Source organism: Meleagris gallopavo, chromosome 21 (genome assembly GCF_905368555.1).
Source record: "Meleagris gallopavo chromosome 21, MGAL_WU_HG_1.1, whole genome shotgun sequence".
NCBI classification, from domain to species: Eukaryota; Metazoa; Chordata; class Aves; order Galliformes; family Phasianidae; genus Meleagris; species Meleagris gallopavo.
The window spans coordinates 8764217-8783021 of NC_139424.1; the positions used below are offsets into that span (position 1 = coordinate 8764217).

At 48.0% G+C, this 18805-nt stretch overlaps 1 protein-coding gene across 16 annotated transcripts in view; it reads right to left on the minus strand.

Moving 5' to 3' along the window:
• Positions 1 to 344: 344 nt before the first annotated feature.
• Positions 345 to 18805, minus strand: part of MSI2 (musashi RNA binding protein 2) — a 183920-nt gene continuing 165459 nt past the window's right edge. For 6 of the 16 annotated variants that reach the window (XM_085240936.1, XM_085240931.1, XM_085240929.1 and 3 more), the window contains 3 exons: positions 4364 to 4572; positions 2619 to 2696; positions 345 to 1004 (listed from right to left, as the gene is read on the minus strand). In XM_085240936.1, coding sequence (XP_085097062.1) covers positions 2655 to 2696; positions 4364 to 4572 — 251 coding nt within the window. In that variant the 3' untranslated portion in view covers positions 345 to 1004; positions 2619 to 2654. Of the gene's footprint in view, positions 1005 to 2618; positions 2697 to 4363; positions 4573 to 16459; positions 16580 to 17959; positions 18052 to 18805 lie in introns of those variants that run through there. The other 10 variants (XM_085240933.1, XM_085240935.1, XM_085240940.1 and 7 more) reach the window with 7 other exon arrangements.

Consider the following 18805-nt stretch of genomic DNA (forward strand, 5'->3'; position numbering starts at 1 on the left):
CACTGGGAGCAGCAACGCGGAGCAGCTGTGTGCTTCGAACCTTAAATGCGATAAATAGGAAAACCGGAGCTTCTTTTTCAGTCTTGGGAAAAGCAGTTTTTAAATTAAAAAGACAACGAGACTGTCAGGGGGAAGCTGTGCACGTATGACTAACAGCCAGAGCGCGGGGCGCACCGCGCCGAGGGGAGCAGTGCCAACCCGGGCAGTCGGTCTCAAGGTCAGACCTGCGCTTGTGTCTTCTGTTTTAATAGAGAAACTGCCTTAGACTGACTCCATCACAAAAATAGTTTGTATTTCTCTTTCTTAATAGTTTATATGTACTTAATGGAATTGTATTTACAGTGTTTGGTTGTGTTTTTTTTTTTTTTTTTTTTTTTTTTTTTCAGAATTCACGATTTCAAAAAACCTTATATCACCTCTTTCAACAAAAAAAAAGCACTTATAGAAAAAGGACGCCCAAAAGTCTGTCGTCCTTGCCTTATTGCCGAAAATAGATAGAATCGGGTGAACGAAGACAGCACAAACAAAAGGAGGGGGGACGACCCGTGTGCTCCGCAGCCCCACGTCCTGCAATAACAGCAACTACAGAGACTGGGGGGACACGGGGGGAGGGAAACGAAAGAAAATCTTAATATAAACAGCTAGGCTATGGTTAGGCTTCTACGAGATACACAAAGAATTAGGTCTATGTGGCTACGAGACTATGTCAAAACGCTACCAAAAAATGTGGGTCGAGTAGGTTTAAAAAGGGGGGGGAACCCATTGAGAAAATAAAACGAACAAGAAATGGATTTTATATACATACTTTTAAAAGCTGTTGTTTTTATAGTACAGCAGATTCATGAGATGATGAGAGAGATTTTTTAAACAGCCCAAGTCCGTCGAGTGCCACCTCCAGTTCGTTTGCTGTTGGTGAAGATGTAGTGCTGAAGTCTGATGATGTCACCTCACCGTGGGACCGCTCAGAAACTTCGCCCCGTTTTGCCCGGACATCCAGAGAGACTCTGCAAGGAGAGGAGCACACAGGACAGGGGAAGGGTCAGCTGGGGCTGTGAAAGTAGACCACGCCTTCAGTGACATGAGATGGCCAGTTTTTCCCCAATGGGACAACGTCCACCTGGGCACTCTGCTGCGTTCTAAGGGGAGGTGCAACGCCTGGCGCTGTGGCTGCTGCCCGCATTGAACGCTGTGTGCAGCCAGCAGGGAGATGAGCAGCGGGGGCTGCAGGCAGCCCTGGGCCACACCGACTGCCCCAAGTGCTGCACGGCACGAGGGATACGCGCCCCGGGATCTTCAGACCTGGTGGTCCTGGAAGAGTTAATATCAAGGCTCATTTCCTCCTCTCGAAATCTATTTTCATTAGTAACGAGCAACAGTAAAAGCACTTTCTGTTTTTAAGTCATTAATGGCTTGAGTTTTAATACTGGCCGGTAAATGATGGTTATAGTTTGATGTGCTGTGGTAAGTGTAAAATGATTACAATATATTAATCTGATGAGCACTGCCCTCGATGCAGCGTTATTAGTTTGAATTACGATGTTCTGCTCAAGCCTCCCACGTGCTCAGGCTGGCGGCCCACAGAACACGATGGATTCTGACAAATCAACCCGAGAACACACATGGATACGTGCAAACAGTAACGGGGATTAAAGCAGGAGCGCACGGGCACCTCTTTTCTTTCCCACAACAATAGCGCGTGGTGGACCGAATCAGTCCATTAAAGAATTTCAGATAATCTTGTGTACATAGGGAGATGAAGAATAAATAGCAAACCCCTTTATTTGCCAGTAGTTACCTATACATTTATCTTTATGCAGTTTAAAGCCCCTGAATGTGTTCCACAGGTCCCATCCCCCGGACTGCCTCCAGCCCTGATTGCACACTGAGACAGGACAGCGCTGGGCTAAAGGCTAAGAAATAAATGAAAGATGTCACATCACGTCTGTCTGCACTCAATGGGTACACCTTTCAGTTTTCATTGACTGACTTTTCTAATCTACGCTACTCTCAGTGTAAGAATATTTGTTTGCTAAGATGGATATGCCAAAGGCCAAAAAAATAACAAAAAAATTAAACATTTAATTAACTTGAGCTTAGTTCAAAGGGTAGGAAACTGGCAGCGATCCAAGGATGCATTACTTAGGTAATGTCTTTAATTTAATTTGCTTAGCTTTAATTTTTTTTAAATGTTGATAACTGCTCTATGGTTACAACGTTATCTTCTAGCTGGGATATTCGGTGCTTGATTAAGCATGATGGTTTCTCTGTAATGAAGCAGTGGAGCTCATCTGTTTTTAGCTGGGTGCATTCAATAGCCAATCTCTACCCCTGACAATGATGCTGGCACTTGGCTGCTCCCCCAAAGGGGCTTGGGGATCCCTGTTTATTTCCGCGGGGTTTTGAAGTCTCCAAATTACTGTGCTAAGTGCACTGGGCTCGAGCTCCTGATCTGCCTTCCAGTTTCCAACCCATGAAATTGATTTAAATAAAATAAATCACAGAAAAGAATGATTAAAAGCCAAGGAAAGACAGAATGAAGATAAAAAAAATTGTTCTCAAAGTAAATATAAGGGAAATGGCAGTTTAGCAGAAAGTACAAATGGTATATACTGTAATACCTCCAAGTGAGATGGCAACCAACCATGTGTAACGTTTCAATGGTATCCATTTGTAAAAGCCGTTGCAATCAAAGGTCCCTAAAATTGTACAATTGTTAAGTTCATCAGTGCTCTATACATGGGAACAGATGATTATTAATTTTTGGCAAGAAATTATCAAAGGACTTGAAAGACTGCGTTGTCAGCATGAATATGGAATATGTATTTCCAAAAGCTGTTCTGGTCACTAATGACTCTGTGTACTGAACTCTACAAGGACCTTTCCAAGACCTTCTTGTTCCCTCGGTTGCAAAAATAAACTCTGGGTTTTCCCTTTTTTGTTTCTAAACCAGGTTAGTAAATGGAGTGTGTTAAATAAATATATAGGTAAAAAGGGCTACTGAGTCTTTGCGGTTACTGGAGTATACCCAGTATGAAGGGTATCCCCTTAACTAAGAGGCTGCCAATCTGAAAATCCAATACTAATTAGCCTTTGAAGAAGTCTTAGTGCAGAGAAATCACGACAGCATGGCCTTTATCGTACATCTCATTACCTGAAATATTGGGATGTCACCAAGGTTAAACCACCCAAATTTTCAAAACAAGTAAGTCTTCAGGTGGAAAGTGGAAAGGGGGGTCTCAGAAGGGGTAGTCCGAATTGGTGTAGCTTTCTCTTAGCAGAATAATCATATTCTGTGTTCTATACTCAGATTGATCCAAAGAGGCTGCCATGTCCTCTGTGTGGCCACGTGCACAGCAGGACCAGAGCGGACTGCAGAGCATGAGGGCTCTCGTGGAGGCCAGCGGCTGCTCTGTCTCTTTGGATACCAGTTGTTCGTGCAGTAAAAACAACACCATTTCAGGAACTTTGTCTGCACTATGCTCCCACTCCCCCAGCTCATCCAATTTGGTCAAAGAACAGAACTGTCGTTTTAGTTTGGAAAATCTGAGGGGAGTTCTCTGTACTTTGACATGTTTATTTTATGAGAGGAGAAGATTTCTCAGCATTTTATGGAAAAAGGGAAAACAGTGTAGGTTGCTGGTTTTCTGTTTTGGAGACTGACAGCCACTAAAGCGGTTTAACCACATTCATGCTAACACACACAGGTAAAACAGTGCAATCTGAAAAACAGCATGCAGCTTTGTTAAGCAAATTTCCATCGCCCGTAATTAGTGAGCCTGCAGAACCATGCAACATGACAGAAATACGTTTCCAATGACTTGACAACACAACAGAAATGACTTAGTTGTGACCTGCACGTTTTAAGGACCATTAGCAATCCCCTAAGCTGCCTCAAGGTGCCTGGATGAGGCAGTGCCCACCTCCCATGCCCACGTCCTCTGCTGCACACTGATGCCGTTAGGGCAGAGGCTGGAAGCTCCAAGCCCCAATGGCACTGTGCCACTGCTGGGACACAGGCAGGCACACTGCCTGCAAGCAGCACACCGGCCTCAACGGGCTGTTCCACTGATGGGAAGACCATCTAGACAAGCAGAAGCTTGTATCCGTTAAATAGGGCCTTTCAAAACACGCCACGTTTGTGCAGCTAAGGCTCAGACAAGTGTTTCCAGTCCGCATCGCAACTCCAGCGGCTCTGGGACAGCAGAGTGCAGGGCTGCAAGAAACCTCAGCAACTGCAGAGGGTTACGCACAGTGCTGGAGGCGGCAGGAGCTGCGCACAAACCAGCTCATCATACAGTAATCAAAAAAGATACCAAACCCCATCGTGTCGCTGAATAACGCCCTCCCGGCGCGCGGTACTCACGGCGATCCCGTGGCTGAAGCCGGAGCCCGGCTGTGGGCTGGCAGCACTTATGTAGTTGCCGACGCCGGAGTCCTGGCTGGCCGTGCCGTAGAGGTCTGCGACGGGCCCAGGGCTGTTGGCCCCAGGGAAGCCTCCGGGCCGGGCTGGGTTGGAGCCTGCCGGGGAAGCGGGTGCGCCAAAATTCGGTTGAGCACTGTAGCTATTCAAGACTGGTGTGCAGAGAATAAAGCTGGGTATGAGGCCAGACGCCGGGCATGCACCGTTATTACAAAGCCAAACACCAGAATAAACAGCCTAGGCCCAACTTCTAACACTTAACCAAGGCCATGCGATAGGAGAGCAAGTACTGAATAATAGTCAGCCCGTACTACTACGAAGCTTAGAGCTCCAAAATATATATATGAATATATATAAAAAAAAAAGAACGATCATTCAACACACTACTGCAACCAGAGACTGTAGGTGCTCATTTTTACCAAATTATCACAAAATATAATAGATATTTTTCAACATCTGACTTGATGCTCATGCAGTAGTAACGAGTTCTCTAGGTCTGGGCACGCCGAGACAGCATTCACATCCCATGCAAACTACAAAGGAACTAGTTTGAGACTACACATTGTGGTAATATTGATATTAAAATGTTGACAGCAAACAACTTCAATCGCATCTAGAAAAATCATTTTGGATCCATTTGATTCTTTGGAAAACCTGCCCTCTTAAATTGGTAAACTGTAGAAATAGCTCAATAGTTAATTTGTTTTTTTTAATGGTATGGAATGGAACAGTTTGGGTTTATTTTTTAGGTATGACCAAGGAGAGTATTGTTTTATTTAATTTGCCTTTCTTTAGATTTGGAGATCGAAGACCTACCTTCATCTCCAAAACCATGTTGGGGGGACATCAACGAAAATTAAACAAATAAATAAAGATTCAAAGCAAAAAAAGAATTCCAGAGGGTGTATGGCAACTCACCTCCTAATGTGGAAGTAAAAGAAAATTTTATTTTTTTCCTCCCTTCACATATATATTTTTTTGAGACAGAAAAACAATGTAAACAAGAATGATACTGAAGAACAGATTTAGATATTAAAGCATGTTAGATGATCAGGCTTCTGCCATTCCTCACTGTTGTTCTTGGATGTGAAGTTTATGAGTAAGAGGATTTAATGTGAAAGAAAAGTCAGCGGCACGGAGAGCGGATGGGGATGGCGCTGGAAGCGGGAGAGGTCTGCCAACATGGCCCTGCCAACACGGCCCTGCCAACACGGCCCTTATGGCCCTGCCAACACGGCCCTGCTGACACAGCACTGCCAACCTGGCGCTGCCAATGGAGCACTGCCTCCATGGTGCTGCTGACCTGGCACTGTAGTCTGATTGACCACACTCTCACAGCTCAGTCCTGGATACCAAAATGGCCCTTAAAGATGCCCTGAATGCAGGCTCTGACCAGCCACAACGACCACACGGCCACAGCATCACCACAATCTCCCTGGAGCCGTGCAAACGGCAACTTACATCACCTCTGTGCTCAGCCTGCACCACAACTCCCTCAGCCTCCTCCTCCAACTGCAGCTCCCTGCCTACCTCCGCCACGCACCCAAAGAGTTTATGGAGTTTGACAGCCTACAGAAAGCCCTGCAGGTCAACACAGAACGGTGTTTATTGGGGACAAACAGCACTGCAGGGCAAGTCCCGCCTGCCCCGCAGGAGTGGCCCACAGCAAGGCTCCCGAGAGGCAAACCAGGCTGCAGACTGACACTACGAACTGCAGCAGCACACACAGTGCTGTCAGTGAGAAACTGGGGCAACTCGCCGTGCTGCTGTGGTTCCACGACCGTCCCCACCGCGCTGACGGCACGCGTTCCTCAACCCAACGGATTAACCAGCAAAAACACGGCAACTGTTGGCTCTGCAATGACAGGGAAGTAAATGTTGCAAAGTAAATGGTTTTATGTGGCTGTAAAGTGGTAGCAGGGGAAAGTAAGTAGGTCATCTAAGCTGGCAAGTTAAAAGTAATAAGGCATGAGAGAGTAAACAGATTATTTTGGAATTCACTGGCAAACAAAGTACCTTTTTTATTATTAAAGATTAAATGTCAAGATAGCATTTGGCCTTCTCACTCATGAAGAAAAATATCCAGCTGAGATGTTCAAAAGCCCTTTATTACTATAAGCCAGTGCTTTTTTCCCCTCCTTTTCTTCCTTCTGGTTGAACAAAATGGATGTGGGCATTTCAGCCCCATGCTCCGCTCTGCAGGCAGGCCTTGCCCTGCGCCTGGTGGGGACACAGGGACACGTTCACAGAATCACAGAATGGCCAGGGTTGGAAGGGACCTCAAAGATCATGAATGTCCAATCCCCCTACCACATGCAGGGCCACCAACCTCCCCATTTAATACCAGACCAGGCTGCCCAGGGCCCCATCCAACCTGGCCTTAACATTCTTTAACACGTTCTTTAGAGATGGAGGGTGCCAAAGCATAGAGCACGAGTACAGCTGCAGACAGCCATGGCATGAGGCACAAGGGGTGAGCAGGGCTCTGCATGGAGCCCACGTGCTGCTCCCAGCCCTGCAGTGTGGCCCTGTGCCTTGCACAGCTGCCTTCCTGCAGTGCGTGGCTTGCTGGGAAAAAGTGCAGATCACACCAATAAGAAGTCATGGTCCCCAAATCACACAGCTCTCATCTAGAGGTGCACAGAGCATTTAATTAAAAATCAAAGTTGGGGTGCAAGGCCATATTCATCTCTGATGCAGCCCACTGATGGCAATGGCATGTCGAGGCTGGCACGAACACGCCTGTAGAATGCCTCAATATTTAATTTTGAGATATAGTGATCAAATATTACACCATTTCAAAATGGTACTGAGTGCAGGTTGGGCTGGCAGCGGGGCACCCTGCAGCACCTGTGTGACACAAGGGCTGCCCTTGCTTTGCACCACAGCAAGTGGGACTCATGCACTGCAGCCACCCCCAGTGAGATGCATGGAGTAAGGCTGCAGAGGTGCTGCGAGCCAAATGTCCTATGAATGAACACTTCTGTGGCCTCTGCAGCTGTAGGATGAGGAGCTGAGCCAGCCCCTGAACCAAGTGTGAGTGGGAGCAGTGGATCGGACACACACACACTGCAGCACCTCTGCATCATTAACCCACAGTTACGAGTTCATGCACAGATAATAAGGAGATGTACTCAGCCTGTCCCAAACCTCACTGAGAGCAAACCGAGCAGCAAGGAGCGAGATGTTCCATCCCCCAAAGCAGCCCAGCCCCAGTCATTTACAGCTCTAAGAAATTCAGGAATACCAGCTTGCATACGTGCGGAAGGAGTTGGCAGCTGTTTATTCTACATCCTTCTGATTGTAGGTATGTAACGTAAGAAAAAGGCAATTTTCTATCTCCTGAGCATCAATTTGGTACTACATCCTGATGATCACAGAAGTGGCTGCAGACAAACGTGTGACACAAAAGCACGCCCACCGCTCCGCTCGCACAGCTCCGTGGGGCACGGGGTGCCCAGGCAGCACTTTGTGCACCGCCTGCTAACAGCTGTTTGCAGAACTTCACAGAAAGGGTTGGAAGCTTTTACAGAGCTGACACTTTGCTCCAGACCCGATAAATGAAATAGAAAAGCTCTCATAATTACCAGGAGACTAAACAGTCCTGAGAAAGCCGTACTTTAACGATTCACTCAGCCATGTTGAGTTGCTAAATATTTGTCTTCTTACAATAGCTGCACTGAAGCGCACCTAGAGCTGGAGGCAGTTTTACGATCGCTTTGAAACAACAGCAAAGGGACCTTGAATGACTTTCCCAACATGCAGAATGCAGCGCGTTCGGGTAAGAAATGCCTGAAAAGAAATCTGTTGTATACAAACCTGCAAGTAATCTGAGACTAAAATGGAGCAGAAAACAAAACACAAAACTCGCCTGACTCTGGGTGCCATTTCAGCCCTCAAAGAAAAATTAAGACTCTGTGGAGATGGACAAAGCTATCAGCTGTAGGACAAAGCTGTCAGCTCCCAGCAGAAGCTGTCCAAGAGCTGCGGGTGCTGTTGGGTGCAGAGGCACAGAGCACTGAGATTAAAGCACTGCGGCCTGCAAAGCACCCGAGACATTCCCCTGGTCAGACATCCTGCAGACAGAGCTGGGAATAACCACGGGTTGATGTTGGGAAGTGCACTGCTGGCAAACTAGCAGGGATTCTGCTGACCCGAAGGAGAGCAGCGAGCCACAGATTGCTCTGGTCAGTCCTGGAGCAGAGCCTTGCTGCTCTCCTGTGGGTCCCAGCGGGCGATGCCCTCCCATCTCAAGCACTCGGGAAGCCGTGGCAGACACTGTACCTGTTTCCATCAGGATCAGAATTGAGCTCCAATTTATCAACTGATTGCACAGGGAACCATCCTGCACTGGATGTTTTCGCAGCCCTGAAACCATGACTTGGTACCTCCAACACAAGGGTTTCCACTATGTATGATTTTCAGCCCCGGGTGTTACCACAAAGCCCTGCATCAGATCGATGTGGGAGGGATGTGAAAAAGATTAGATGTGTCTGTAAATCACAGCAAACCAGCCTCAACTTTCCCCAACCCCAGACAGCCCCATCCTCTGGAAGCTCTTTCTACACCTAAGGAAAACAAGTGACAACAGCTGAGTGATGAGAACAAGGACATTTCCTGCAGCATTTGCTTGCCTTAGAATTTGCTGTTCTTTTCCTTACAGAGAAGACCCCGATCCCTGCACACTCACTGCAGTCACTCCCTGAGCACTGCTCTGTCTGAGCAGAGAACCTACAGAGTCGTCTGCTAAAATAAATGTCAATTTGGAGCTAATTTTAAAACGTATCTGTAACCTCAAGACAGCACTACATTGACCAAGGTTCTTTTACTACTAACTCACCTCGGCATCCTTCCGCAGAGCTCTCTGCACACACTGAATGCATGTGAGGCACTTCTCAACACACTGTGCCAGCAGAGAGCTGCATGTGGGGTACAGAGCAGAGCTAGCAACCCTGGCTGAAGCCGTGGGCTCAGTGCTGCACACCCTGCAGGGAGCAGGCAGAGCTCCTGGAGCTCGCTTATCGAGCGCCCGTTCCTGCAAACTGCCGTGTTAGCACAGACCCGGCTCGTACATTAATCCACGTGCAACAGGAAAGGTCACCACTGAAAGATAAACTCTCTTCTGATGAACTCTTGAGAAATTTCTAAGTCAGGATTCATTATGACATTTGCCTTAGCAAGCTGTGCATTGCACTAACAAGGATTCAGATGTCTCTCTGGGAGGGAAGACGGAAACAGATGGGTAAAGCACAGCAAGCTGGATACTGAAATCCCACCCAAATAAACTCAAGTCAGTGAAGGTAAAGAGAGAGGGAAAGGGGTTCAGTAATCACTGCTGTGCTTGTTTTACAATTATTCTACAAAGATTTCAAAAGTTGAAAAAAAGCAATGCGAAGCACAGCGCACAACCCGTGGCTGCATTCCCCACCACTGCACAGGCAGAAGGAAAACCTTAACTTTGCAAGAAACCACCCCATGATTTACTGCATTTCCTCCTCAAGAAGAGGCAGAATCAACTTCAGGATGAAATACAGCCCTCTGTTATTGCAGCCAGAAATGCATCTCTTCATGGAGAGAGCAGCTGAGCTCTGCCCGCAGCCGCTCCTTGCCCACAGCCGTCCCCATGGCCATCCCCTCCCGCAGACACCGGAATAAATCGCCCGCACCATCAGCAAGCACTCCTGAGAACTGCCCAAGGACAATCAATCACCTCCCGGGGAGGGCTCATATTCCCTGGGACACAATCAGTGCTGCTGAGCTAATCTGCTTCTGGCATTGCTGGAAGCAGAGTTTGGCCACAGGCCCTGGTGGAGGTGCTGCTCAGAGTGGGTGATGCTGCGGAACACAGCACAAAGAGCAAAGCAACATGTGTTTAAAAAAAAAAAAAAAAAAAGAGTGAAATATTCCCCTAGAAACATATCCTCATTTACAAAGCATGCATCTGCTTATTTTTCCAAGAGAAGCAAACACAAGAGGCTCTACACAAGGAATAACATAAGGAAGCAAGCCAAGTGGAAGCGCCCGTTCAGCCCCTGCCCCGCAGTTCCCCCTGCGCCTGCTGCAGTGCCACGGCACGCTGCTCCTCCGCGCCCCGATGGAGCCCTTCCGTACCAACACGCTTCTTGACAACTTGTTGATCCAGAGCTCTAATTTCTGGATGACTCTCTCATCTGCCATAAACAGCCACGCACAATTTGGCAGGCATTTCTACCACCAATGTTTATGATAATAACTCCACGTGCTTGAAAGCAGCAGGAAATTTTCAATATAACTATCATTAAGACAAAATGCTTTAAATCAAAGCCATTACCCACTACCAAGACTCAAAGCTCACAAGATTAGGCTGTTTTTATCTTTATGAAAAATTCATATAATGTGCTGCAAACATCAGCTTCCAACTTGAAGGAAGAAACAATAGGGTAACATTTAGCACTGGTGATGGAACGGGTATGGATCGGGGTGGGGAATGGGCCAGGGGGACAGCTGGGACAGCAACAACACCCTGCTTGGGGCATTTGATTCAGCTCACCTGGGATTTAATTTGATTCATGGTAGTTCAGAGGAGCTGCCTGCATTTTCACAGAAGGAACATCACCTGTAGCTAAAGAGTACTTAGATCTAATTCCATGAGATATTACGGTAACTACAGGCAGGCATGTGGAGCAAAGGATGCTTTTATCTACTTCCTTAAACCTCTCTGACACTGTGTTGCAGTACCTGGAAGTTGGGAATTTCCCCCAGAGGCACCCAAGCATTCAAACCTGCTGCACTGACTTTGAAAGAACCAAGTACAAATGCTGCAGAGGACATCACTAAAAACCAGGGCTACTGGTGCAGCACAGATTGCTTCCCTCCTGATTTCTCAGGCATCCCATGTGTCCCGAAGCATGAACACCAATGACCACATCTTCGTGCATGACTAATGGACCAGCAGGCACAGTGTGATGCTGATACTTTAAATAACCAGCCAGAGGATGGGGTGCAGAGAAACTCCTGCACTGCATGCAAAGCTGAATCATTAGTGCTTAGAGCCTCACAAGTTCCCTACCAGTAGCCAGCACTGCACCCACTTCACGGAGAGCTGGGCCAGCGCTGATTCCTCGAGCAATCACTGCTGCAGATGAGGAGAGCTTGCACCTTGCTGTTCTGAGATGCTAGCTGCCCAGATGTGATTTACTCAGCCATGGATGTACAAATTAATGTCAGTGTGAAATAAGACGTCAGTGCTCCTTGTTTTTGCTTACTATTCAGATTGCAGGAGCGCAAAGACACAGCATTAAGAATTCAGTGTTTGCATCCAGACTTTTTTGTTGTATCCCAGGCATTGCACACAGCTCCTACTGGAGGCACAAACACATTTGTTTGTGGTCGGGCCGAACTATCAGAGGCATCACTTTCCTCTACCTGCCCTTTTACATGCATCTTTGTTTTATGTCTGAGACAAACTGCACGTGGCACACCTCCAGTTCAGATCAATGCTCAAACTAGAAAATGTCTCCAAAATAATGAGCTGGAAACACACAGACATCCTAGAGAACAGCAACGTACAAACAGCTCCCAAGTAGCTGAGCACAAAAGTCGGAGACAGACAGGAAAGCAGAGAACCCAGCACTGCAATTAGAGACACTGCTCAACACAGCACTGTGCAGAACTGTACGGGGCTGTGCTTTGCTTGTGCTCCTTCCAAGCAGACCTGAAGAGCTCTTAGTAAGCCCTGGGGCAGGCAGATCCTCTGTCAGTGCTGACAGCTGGAGGCATCCTTCCCAGGACAGCCAGGTTGGTGCCGCCTGTGGAGACCCAGCACAGCCCCAGGGAGGGCCGGGCAGCTCCCCTGCCCGCAGGGACAAACGGCAGAACAGCCGCGGGGCTCATCAGCAAATTGGTGGTGATGGGGCCGAGAGATGCCGTGAGCTGCTATCTGCCTTAACAAGACACTACTGGTACCGTATTTTCTATCTGCAGTCACACTTTAAAAGGTTGTTCTGTCTCTGCAGCCCTTTCGGAAATGGCTTCACACATCAAACTATCGCCAGGATAACGACAGAAAGCAGCAGGAGGTGAGCAGGTTCCCAAGCACAGCAATTACAGCTGGAACTGAGCAGGGACAGGGCAGCGCCTGACCCCTCCTTATTCACACCTCCAGGCCTGCACCTAGCAGCAATCCCAGCTGTTATGCACCACGCTGGACGTGCCGGTGTGATGATGACAATTGTCATCCTATGGAACTGCTCCTGCCTCCGCCCCGGTGCTCCCCTGCTGTTACAAAGAGTTGCATACACCGGAAATTCAAGTGGAGAAAATGCTTAAAAAAACCAACCCCTGTCCTTCGGTGCACTCTGCAAGCATGCGAGCAGTACCTGCTCCTGCTGAAGGCCACACTGGGCTCCCTCAAAGCATCAGCCCCATCTGGAAGCTGTGCATTCATTTGCAAAAAAAAAACAACCCAACCCAACAAAACAAAACAGAGCACAACATTCCATGTACTCAAATGCAGCTTTTCTAAGTCCTGCACTTTCCAGCTTGGCTGTACAGTTTTTGCAAACGATCAATATTTATTGCCTAATCACATTCTCTGTCCTGCAAGTTGGCAGTGCCACGTGCACCAAGCTGACGCGGAGGCCACACAAAGCTCCACTTGTAGGAGCTGCAATCAGGGAGCCGGCGCTTGTCACAACCCCACAAAAGGATTTCCTCTCGAGCAGCTCATCTTTAATCATTATAAAAGCACAGAAGTTTAATCCATTTTTGATGTAAGCGCTAATAGCTTTGTGTCCTTGAAGTTCAAAGTGGTCTTCGTGCATGTCGCTAATTAGCCGAGCAAGCAGCCATTCAGCTCCCTCTCATGTTTCTAATTAGATCCTTAACAACAAACAAATGTCGACCTTACAAAGGCTGTGCTACGTTTCCCTCCATTAGTTAAACACTTTGGGAGGGAAGCGGTTTCCATTTTTCTGCAATCCCCCAACCACCACTCCGGCACTTTGGGCCGTGCCGCTGCCCCTCACTGCTGGTGTTTCCACACAGCGCTGCGGCTGCTGAGCACCGGGGGCTACAGCCGTGTCCCCCCACCTACACGGCCAGCAAGTAAATCTGGGAGGTGATGGCTGTCCTGTTTGCCACCTTCAGCAAATCAGTCACTGAAGCAGTAGGGCTGGAGAAGATCACCTCGTCTAACCGCCAACCCATCACGTCCACTCACTGTCATTAAGGTTTTTGAGAAGACCTCTGAGACCACCAAGGCCAACCCCACCCCACCGCCACCATGCCCACTAGGCACAACCCCAAGTGCCACACTGCCATAGTCCTGGAACACCTCCAAGGACAGGGACCCACCTGCTCACCGGACAGCCTGTGTTGGTGCCTGACCAGCAGCCTTCCCTGTCCATTCAGCTGATGTTACAGTCCATTTGAAATCTGCTGTGTCCAGTGCTTGCATGCTTCACACAAAGTGCCTGGGACCATCTCCTCCTGCTCTTTTGGTGCTGGGCACACCGGGCTGCCATTCCAGCAGCAGTGCCTGCACTGCCCCGGGCTGGGCTGGTTGAGAGGCTCCCACACTGCAGCACGACAGGGCCAGCCAGCACTGCCATGTGCACACATGAGGCTGCAGCTCTCAGCACCGAGCCAGCCGTGTGACCCTGTGCAGAGCAGGCCTCCCCCATCATTTTTCTATATAAAATGAGCAAGAGCCAAACTAAGCAGAGACGTCACTTTCACCTCTTGCTGGGTAACATGAAATCTGTTGCTACTTTTACCATGGGCACCACATCTGCATTAATTGTTTACCACGGCCTGGACAGGTCTTTTATTAATATTAATGAGTAACAGGGAACAAAAGGCCCCTTTATTTTTAGCCCACTCTAATTGCGTAGTAATTACTCATCTACAAAACAAATGAGCCGAACTCCATTGCCATAGCAACAGAAACTCTGGCCTCCTACTGTAACGCATTAACTGGCTATCACTCCCGTTAATTTTAAATCGAAGCCTTTTGTACAGTAACAGACAATACAGGAGGAAAATCACAACAACCCCGGGGCTGTAAGGCATCACGATGTGCAGGGACCCCGTCCCACAGCCTGGGGCACCCACTTACCTGTGGGCATCTGGGGGCCCTCCCTGCACACAGCGCCGGGCTCTGACTGCCAGGAGATGCCTCTGAACAGCCCCAGCTGTCTGAACGGATTGGTTTTAAAGAGCTCAGCTTTATGCACCCAAAGACCAATTCTGCATTCTCCTGCAATTCCTAATCCACTCTGCTCCTCGTGCTAATCCTGAGCCAGACGCATGCGAGCACTCGCTGCAAGGAAAAACGTCACAGCTTCTTTTTCACTTTTCTTTTTCTAAAATCAGAAAAAAAACCCTAAAAAACCAACAAACCCAACAGCATTGTAATTACGTACTTACTTCTAAAGCTTTTAGGCTGAGAGTCAGCATGCAAATACAGTAGTGGATCTGTAAAATGCATGCTATGTCACACTCAGAGTTGTGGCACTAATGGGGCACAGCCCGCTGTGCTCAGCCCATCCCACGGCTGCGGGGGCATCAGCTCTGTGTGCCTGGAGGCAGTGGGGTCTCTGCTGGGACCTATTTCCCACTGAAAATAATTCTCTTGATTGAAAAGGCTATTAAAAGTTAGCCGCTAAATTCATAAAAGATTAACTTACACCAGGCTTAAGTCTGCACATCAGAGGTGGTCACTAATTGCACAGGAGACGATTTATCAAGTGCGCAAGGTTTTCTATTACGAAATTATTGATTAAGGCTGATGTATTTAAACCACAACAGACCTCAGCCGGGAGCCCTATGCAGAACGATTGCTGCTGTGGTTGAGGCCTAATCACAGCAGCACCAAATGGCTTTAAATCTGCCAAACTTCCTTCATGGCCCTGGAAGAGCTCAGTCCAAGAGGAAAAGCCGATGAGTGGGGCTCGTATAGCCCGAGGAGAAAACCCTTGTGGGGCTGGAACCAGCCTGGATCGGCACAAGACCTCCCAGTTGACACAAAACATAGAATCACAGAACCGTAGAATCATTAAGTTTGGAGAAGACCTCCAAGATCACTAAGTCTGACCCCAAGCCATCCCACTGCACACGCTGACTGTGTCCCTCAGCTCCACATCCCCACAGATCTGGAACACCTGGAGGGTCGGTGACCCCCCCACTCCCTGTGCCAGCACCTGGCCGCTCTTTTGGAGAAGAAATTGTTCCTCATAATCCAACCTGACCCTCCTTGACACAACATGAGACCATCACCTCTCATCCTACCCATTACCCAGAGCAGGGGCAGACCCCCAGCACTCTATAACCTCCTTTCAGACACTGGTCTTTGTGTTCCCCCACTGCAAGTGCATGAAGGGGTGTGAGGTTCTGCATGCCACCCCTCCCTGCTGACTGCCTGCACCACTCTCCAGCACCGCCCGCCTCTGCTAGGAAGATAAGCAGAAGATAACATCTGATGCAGCCATTAATTTTTTGAAGCTCCAGCCGTGCAGAGCTCCGGTTGCCAGCCTCTGTCACATAATTACTGGCTGTTCCAGTGGAGTGAGAAATTTCAGCCTGCTTGCTGCTCCCAAGTGGTCCACTTGTTAGGTTCTGGCTTTTGAGATTACATAGCTTGGATTAAATTTTATGTACTTTTATATAGCAAAATAAAAGGAGGGGAGCAGTTCCATCTGAGCGGCTGTGCCGCAGGGAGCCCTCTCCGCAGGCCGCATAAATCTCTCATTGCCACATCACCTCAGCGCATCCCTGCTCAGCTCCGTGCTGGTGTCACTCCCCCCACACAGCCCAGCCGTGGTCCAGCTCTTTATGGCTGCAATTTGCCAACACTATGGGCGCCTAATGGCGATATTACATTTTTAGAGCACCTTCCTTAAGTGTAAGACAAGGATTCCTAAGCCCCTCGCAATTTGTCGCTCTGCTAACTTTCAGATACACTCTTCACTACATCATACGCCTTGTGCATTAAACAGCGGGTCCCCCGTCTCCTTGGCAGATCGAGATCAAAAGGGGACATAATTCTCCCTCTTGATACACGAGTACCTCGGCTCCTCGGCAGCAATCAGGGAAGCGATACGGGCAGCTCCGATTGCTCTGCATAGGCTGCCACTGGGTCAGCTCCATCCAAGCTGTTGTTTGGCTGATTTACTTTATGCTCTGTTAGAGGTAAGGAGCAGATACAAATTCTTAACTACACTTTGAAAGCCTTCGGAAAACGTTATTCCTCCTGGCAGCACTGCTGAACCCAGAGCCCCCAGCAGAGCAGGACCATGGGCTCAGCACAGTGCCTTCACAGGAGGAGGAGGAGGAGGAGGAGGAGGAGGAAGCAGGGAGCGTGCGCCCACACCTTGCATACCCCAGCTGCTCCCAGCAGGGTGTTCTCTGACAACCAACCAACGAAACAGAGAAACAAAGTCTCTATTGGGATCTCACCTGCTGCCTGCTAAATCTATAGACTAAACTTCATTTGGGGAAGACCTCCCAAAGCCCAGTGCACACACCTGGGCACCAGAAGCAACGCCGCTCGCTGGCTCGAAGGCAAAGATGATGAACTCGTCTCAAGCTCCTAATGCCAATATTCATGAAACATTACATCTTCATTTACAAATGCTCCCTTAAGCTCGGTGACATGGCAATGAATACAAACCACCGCTAGCTCAGAGTCTCTGTTGCATAACAAGATTTAAGGTTTATGACCTAAAAACAATTGCTTTATGTCTTGGGACGGTCTGCGGGAAGCTGCTTCGCACACATGGTATTATTTAGACACCCAAATGGAGTGATTTGCATTCGGCACATCTGGTCTACAACTGCTAACAAATGATTCTATGGGCTAATATGGACGAGTAACAGGCTGATGGAGAAACCATGATTGTAAAATGATTTTTAAAATATCTTTTTAATATAAAATAAAAATTAGAGAATATTGTTATGCTCAGCATTTAAATTCCTAGGGGGTTTAATTTGAAAAAATACGGCAAATTTACTATCAACGTAACAGCATGTGCGGGTTCTTGTCAGAAGGGTGTAGGTTGCCTTCAGCTGCGTTCAATTTAAACTTCCAGATAATGGGATTTAACAAATGCATACTATGGATCCAAGCCTTTAGCAGCTCTCTGCTTTATTAATAGCCCTACGCTCTCAGTCAGACCAAGGCTATGCTTTTAACTGCCGCGCTATTTCACATTGTGGCACCTATAATATCAACTCAACAATGCATGTTCTACAACTACATCTACTGCTACCAGTACGACTACTACAGTGCATGCATTTAGTTCAGTCCCACAGATACATACACTCTAAGAACAGGCAAGGGGAGATGTGAAATGTTTTACGGGACGACAGGTGTTTTGTTTTTTAAGTAAGGGAAATTAATAAAAACATCAAAAGAAAGTGTACAAAAAAATAGAGACATTTCTCAAGAGTTGATATGAGTCGTTTCTTGAACCGTTTCGTCTGAACAAGCAAAAAACATGCAACCAGCTGCTACTAACAAGAAGCTGGACACTGAGAGAGGATTAATAGGTGTGGACAAACCTTCCCGCTGAGAGCGCTCAGAAGAGTGTTTGAGAGGAGGTGTGCACGTCCGAGTGTAAGAGAGGCCGGAAAGTATGCCTCAGAGACACCCTCTCTCACAGCAGCCCCAACCAAGCAAGAGAGAAAACAACAAAACATAACTGCTCACACTCACCATCAAGGTCAGTAGCTTGTGTTACTAGATTCGTTATACTGGCAAGTATAAAGTACAGTAAGGGGTTGTCGGGGCGCGGGGCTCAAAGCCGGAGAGGCGCCCGAGGTCCAGCCGTGCTGGGAGCCGTCGGAGCACCGCGGCTCACCTGGGACAGCCGGGCACTGGCTGCTGAGCAGCGGGTCGGGCTGAGCTTACGGCCTTAGCGCTTTGATCTCTGGTCAGCAGGGAGGAAAGGCTGGTGGCAACAGGTTGGAAACTGGAAAAATCTCAGACTTGTCAATGAACCCACAAGGGAAGGCACTAAAACCCTCTCCTGCCAATTTTTTCGCTGGCTCGCTATCTTTCCAAATTAATCCCCCCCCATGTAACATGCAAGATAAAAATGTCCCCCCAATGGTTTTACTTTAAAAAAAGTGTTTACGAGACAAAAATGTTTTACACGCAAAAAAATGTCAGGTGGATTTAAAAGAAATGTGACATTGATAGTGAAGTTGTCTAGGAGGAGTTTGCAGCACTCAGACTTTTACGTTTGCTCATTTTGCATGGCTCAGGTCCCAATTCATAAAAAAAAAAAATTCAAGAATGGATGAGGTCATCAAAAGCAGCCGAGGGATCTGGCACGGCCCCAACAATGGGAATGGAGACTGAGAGCCCTCGGCCGTCACCTCCTTGTGGTGATGCAGCCAGGTCAA